Below are 6,000 nucleotides of genomic sequence, written 5' to 3'. Positions count from 1 at the left end.
ACTATTTTGCAAGCACTACAGATTAGTTCATTTAAAGCCAATAAGGTCAAAGGTTATTGGCTCTTAATTTCTGCTGTAACTACATCTAAAACAGTCCGAAGACTTCTTTTTCCGTTCTGAGCCCAACAATAGCTATTTCTGATGTATGATTTGTTCTCTTTGGGCTCATGATTCATATGCTGATGACCACAGAGTACCGAACGATTTATTTGTGAACAGCCTTCTTACAAATTTGCATCTCACTATGTTTTTAGCTTATATGTCATTTTGTGCATACTATATAAACAATATGGTTTTTGTAATCAGTTGCATTTTTCCTTAATAAATATGTTATTATAGTTTCAACCTAATTAGGGTGAATTGGTACATAAGTTGTTTATAGATAGAAAAGTATCTTATTATACATGTGACCTAAAAAGAAAAGGTTGACACTTTCTTAGAAATATCACATAACAATATTTAAAACAAAGTGAATAAAGTACATAGTAATTATGTTAAAAAGAATAATTACAAAAACAATATGTCCATTCATTTCATTATGGTCCAATTGCAGCTATAGGTCAATCAGAATATAATTTGGCATAGTGTGTTTGCTATACCAAACTATTTCTCTCATGAATAGACCTAGTGTCCGGATGTTGATGTTGTTGCAATCCCTATATTTGAAGTGAAATTCCCCAGTGAGCTTCTTTGTGCTGTCGATAATATATGTACATTAGTCTATTCATGTATGTACTTTGTAGAACAGTAGTGCTTTGTCAGTGGGTCTCTCGATTCGTCTAAATAAGTGTCCGGATGTTGATGTTGTTGCAATCCCTATATTTGAAGTGAAATTCCCCAGTGAGCTTCTTTGTGCTGTCGATATTATATGTACATTAGTCAATTCATGTATGTACTTTGTAGAACAGTAGTGCTTTGTCAGTGGGTCTCTTGATTCGTCTAAATAAGTGTCCGGATGTTGATGTTGTTGCAATCCCTATATTTGAAGTGAAATTCCCCAGTGAGCTTCTTTGTGCTGTCGATATTATATGTACATTAGTCAATTCATGTATGTACATTGTAGAACAGTAGTGCCTTGTCAGTGGGTCTCTCGATTCGTCTAAATAAGTGTCCGGATGATGATGTTGTTGCAATCCCTATATTTGAAATGAAATTCCCCAGTGGGCTTCTTAGTGCTGTCAATATTATAGGTACATTAGTCTATTCATGTATGTACTTTGTAGAACAGTAGTGCCTTGTCAGTGAGTCTCTCGATACGTCTAAATAAGTGTCCGGATGCTGATGTTGTTGCAATCCCTATATTTAAAGTAAAATTCCCCAGTGGGCTTCTTTGTGCTGTCCATATTATAGGTACATTAGACTATTCATGTATGTACTTTGTAGAACAGTAGTGCCTTGTCAGTGGGTCTCTCGATTGGTCTAAATAAGTGTCCGGATGTTGATGTTGTTGCAATCCCTATATTTGAGGTAAAAATTCCCAGTGGGCTTCTTTACCCTGTTGATATTATAGATACATTAGTCTATTCATGTATGTATTTTGTAGAATAGTAGTGCCTTGTCAGTGGGTCTCTCGATTTATCGAAATATTTAACATATTTATTTTGAGGATTTTATGCCATTTATTCTATTACGCAATTCATTCCAGAGACAAAAAAAAATCTAGCCTTTCATTGTCTTATATTGTTGCACCTTCATATTGTCTAGTATAGTTCCAGTGCCTTGTTCTGAATGATCTGTAGTCTCCATAAGTTAGTCTTTGTTGTCGCATTTCATACAAGAGCTGAGTACAACAGTACTGGTCTAATTAATATCAGGTATAGAGTCAATTTATTTTTCACTCTCAGTGGGCTTTTATTCTGACTTAATTATAAGACTGTGTTACTGGTAGTCAATGAACCAAAGATGAGTGAAAACGATCGAGACAGTTTATAATACCAAAAAATGAATAAATATCATATCAAAAAACAAAACATGTCATTTTGTCCATAGTTTCCCTATATAAAAAAAAATTTAACGCATGTACCTACATCATAGACCTTATAATACCTGGACTGCCGTACAAGTGCAAAAATGTCTCAAAACATAAAAATACGATAGTGACGTCATCAGGTGAACAAGCGTTGCGGAGAACCGTCGAATACTCGCGATTGCTTAAATGTCGTTTGTTACAAGTTTGATTAGATGAAATTCTATTATTGCAAGTTTCTCTGTAGATATATTTTAAGTATACAATTAAATATGCATTAATAATTAATTGAATATCAGTTACACAATAACCATGTATCGATTACATGCACAGAGATGCATTCTGATCTTCTAGGTTCTAGAAAAGTATATTGAAATATTGATTGTAAAAGAGATGAAGAAATAAGGAAATGTAAACAAAAATTATGATTTTTGATTGAAATGGAAAATTTTATAACATTTGAATTAAACGTAAACCATTTCTTATATTTGGAAAGAATTGAAAAAATGTGCAAGCCCAAAAATACCCAATTTTTTGATAATAAAACTTTTGTAATCTTTTTTGTACTTTATATCCGATGAATTTCGAATAATTTGTTCTATTAATAAACATAAATTGAACATTTCATCTGAGGGATATGAAAGGCAACCAAAAAATTTTATTTCCTTTCTTGTTAAAGACCTGACATATAACATTCATTTCATGTTTTGACACTTTTGAACATGGGAAATGTATGAAGACTAGCAGTCCATGTAATAAGGTCTATGACCTAAATGAACAATAAAACCCTATATCAAACTTCAACAAACGTTTAAAACTAACTATTAATTAGATATTTAGCAAAGGTTTATAAATATTGCATGTTTTATCTGCTTGCAGCCTGCTAAATCATTTTAAAATCAATATAAAAATAAAAATATCTTCATAGCAATAATTTTGTTGCTATGGAGACATGTCAAGGTGATAGTATCTTAATTTAAACTGATTATTAAAACATTAAAGAAGTTTTGTTAAATTTACATTTTTGATATTCATATACTAAATCAGAACCTTATGCATTATATTAGTTATGAAGCATAAGTAAAACATTTCAAAATATTTAAAATATTTGGAAATGCGCTATGAAAGAGATCCTCAAACATATACTTTATTACAAATAATTAAGAAATATTATTAATGTTTTAATATATCATTAAAACATTGTATTAAAAAATTATGATCATACTTGACCAAATTAAATTTAAAATTCATGTTTAAACTTGAGACATTGAATCATCTGTTCATCTAAAATCAATTATCATAACAAACTTACATTAATTATTCAATCCAAGTACGTTTTATTATAAACTATAGCAAACATAATAAATACTAATGTATATATATATTTGAATATTATAATTTGATAATATTTAAACAAATGATTTGAAAACTTTATACAAAATATACATGATAATGATACCCGTTAATAATATTAATGATATTTGCTTAGATTTTGTTCATTATTTACAGTAAACAACACTTATGGCTCAATTTATCGTACAGTTAACCCTTGCTCTCAATTTTGAAGAACAGAAAGTTCAATTGTAATTAAACACTTTACAATTTAAATATAAAACGTTAAAATATGTACAAAATCATAGGTCACCAACTCATAATGTAGTCAATGGCTTTACCTATTAATCCAACATCATTCTTCCTCTTCTTGGCACGTTGTACTATTGGAGGTGATCTATTCGCAGTCTGAGACATATGCCTTAATCTTTCCAATTTAGCTTTACTTTCATAATCAATATTTCCACTAAAATGAAATAACATATTGATTACTCCCATCAATACTCAATGTTTACAATGTATTATATGAACACAAATGAGTTTTCAAGATTTTACAGATAATTCATCGCTTTTACTATGAAGGAATTTTAAGATTTTAATTGGTATCGCATTCGGGTATAAAATAGTGACAAATTAAAATATGTGATTACAGAAATGTGAGTTAACAGTACTTAAGTTCATATCTTGATAAAAGATTTAGTTTACCATTTATACTAAAAGCATATACTGCATGTTAGTTCATTAAAATAAATACCTAATATATGGTATGAATAGAACAAAATTTATAGTGTAATTATATTACTGATCCACAAATGTTTAAAATTTATATATAAGGCCTTGCCCAATAAAAGAAAATAAAGCCAAATATATCAATTTTAAACTTCTAATAACTATTCCTAATCCTAAATAATTATATATCCTAAATAATAAACTTATTATAATATTATAATCATTCAACTTACATAGTTGACACATCCTGACCCACCAGTTCAGGATTATCACATAACATAACTCCAATAATGATACCAGGTTTAAATAAATATCCATTGTAAGTGAGAACTTGGCGTGCTTCTAATCGTGACGCATATTTTAAACAAAGGAAATTACAATCTGGCTTCACGTATTTGTCTAAAATTATTTTTCAAAAAATGATAGTTTAGAAAACTAAATACTGATCCTTATCATAAAGTTTCAATAAAAATCCATCGGTTAAATGCAGTAATTTTCAGGAAGTTTGCATGCACAATAAACACATTTGCTAAAATTATAGAACTAATCAAAATTTTAAATCAATGTTGCAACAAATAATCTATCTGTAATGTTATTTGTATGTCTCTTATTATATGATTAATAATATCAAACTATGAATTAATAGAATTACCTATAAAGTTTCCAACACTTTGGAAAAAACTAGCTATTTCCATATGCATCTCAGGCATAAAGCCAAAAATTGTCACCCAGAATTCTTGTTCTATAAATCTACTAGAATTATAATTTGAATTACTATTATAAGTTAAATTATTACTTCCAATCGATGTATCATATGTCGACTGAAAAGTTGTCTCATTATAAGGATATGGTCTTTTTGAACCATAAGCAGACGAATTTATATTATTGCTATTGTTAAATACTTCAGCTGCCGACATTTGTGAATTCGTAAACTGTGGAGTTTTATATGCCACACTTGTGTTGTTCAAATTGAATTGGTATGGCATGGATGACGTATTTAATGCCGAGTTACATTCAGGACTATACATACTCCTATTAGCATCTTTCTGATTAGAAATGACTGAAAAGTTACTTTCAGGACTATATATACTTCTATTAGTGTCTTTATGATTAGAAGTGACTGAAAATTTATTTTCAGGACTATATATACTTCTATTAGTGTCTTTATGATTAGAAGCCCCCTCTCGTTTTAGTAGAGAATCAGGAGTAAAAGCATCTGGAGGTAATTTGTATGTTGTGGGCATATCATCAAAGAGGTCAATGATAGGAGGTCCGAACTTTATGGCAGATACATTTTTCTGCTTGTCATACTCATTATTTACACTACTCGACAATGATGATGGACCTTTTATATTACCTGAAAATCGTTTTTAATGTTAACAATGATAATAAGCATATTAATCTATCAAACAAATACAAATCACAAAGCATAAACTTTAGATTGAAATTCCAAGTTAAAATAAATTAACAATCTAATTTTACACTATATTTCTTATTTAATACATAATCTTCAAATTCAAAAATATGTTATTATTATTATAAGAATAATTCAATAAACAGTGCTCACCAAACGTTAGGCTGCGATCTTGTACAGGTGACAATCTATTTCTCCTAGGTGTCTGAGAAAAGCTATTGTCGCCAAGAAGAAAGCATGGCAAATATTGTTCAGGTGCTGGACTGTTAGAAGGGCTACCTAATGTCATCGGCTCCATTTTAATAAAATACTATTTACACTTATCAACAAAATAAAATATAAAATTCATTAAAATAATTGAGCATCAAAAGCAAGCCTAACTTAACCTAAATGAATGCATCACCCGCGCAAAACGTTGGTGCACGCAAAACATTTGACATATGAAATTGACATATGAAATCTGTAATGTCAGGATTGCCATAACTGAAAACACACTTTCCGTTGAATTTACAACGTTACATATTTAAATATTAATGTTATAAATTCAAAAACTTTAATA

At 29.5% G+C, this 6,000-nt stretch overlaps 1 protein-coding gene across 1 annotated transcript; it reads right to left on the bottom strand.

Moving 5' to 3' along the window:
* Window positions 1-3,429: 3,429 nt before the first annotated feature.
* Window positions 3,430-5,854, bottom strand: LOC113376881. Its single transcript, XM_026616970.1, has 4 exons — window positions 5,595-5,854; window positions 4,680-5,384; window positions 4,261-4,426; window positions 3,430-3,764 (listed from the first exon to the last, which is right to left on the bottom strand). Exons 1-4 carry the CDS (start codon window positions 5,737-5,739, stop codon window positions 3,608-3,610), a joined length of 1,173 nt encoding a protein of 390 aa, XP_026472755.1. The 5' UTR covers window positions 5,740-5,854; the 3' UTR covers window positions 3,430-3,607.
* Window positions 5,855-6,000: the final 146 nt, after the last annotated feature.

Source organism: Ctenocephalides felis, unplaced genomic scaffold, assembly GCF_003426905.1.
Source record: "Ctenocephalides felis isolate EL2017-DRISC unplaced genomic scaffold, ASM342690v1 CF-g0.4_SCAFFOLD_01886, whole genome shotgun sequence".
In the NCBI taxonomy this organism is placed as follows: Eukaryota; Metazoa; Arthropoda; class Insecta; order Siphonaptera; family Pulicidae; genus Ctenocephalides; species Ctenocephalides felis.
This window is presented reverse-complemented; position numbering and strand designations above follow the sequence as displayed.

Coding starts and splice junctions, on each gene's coding strand:
- LOC113376881 (XM_026616970.1), bottom strand. CDS start 5,739: ATGGAGCCGATGACATTAGGTAGCCCTTCTAACAGTCCAGCACCTGAA. Junction 4,427..4,679: donor AAGTGTTGGAAACTTTATAG/GTAATTCTATTA, acceptor AAATAATTTTAG/ACAAATACGTGAAGCCAGAT. Junction 3,765..4,260: donor GGTCAGGATGTGTCAACTAT/GTAAGTTGAATG, acceptor ATTTCATTTTAG/TGGAAATATTGATTATGAAA.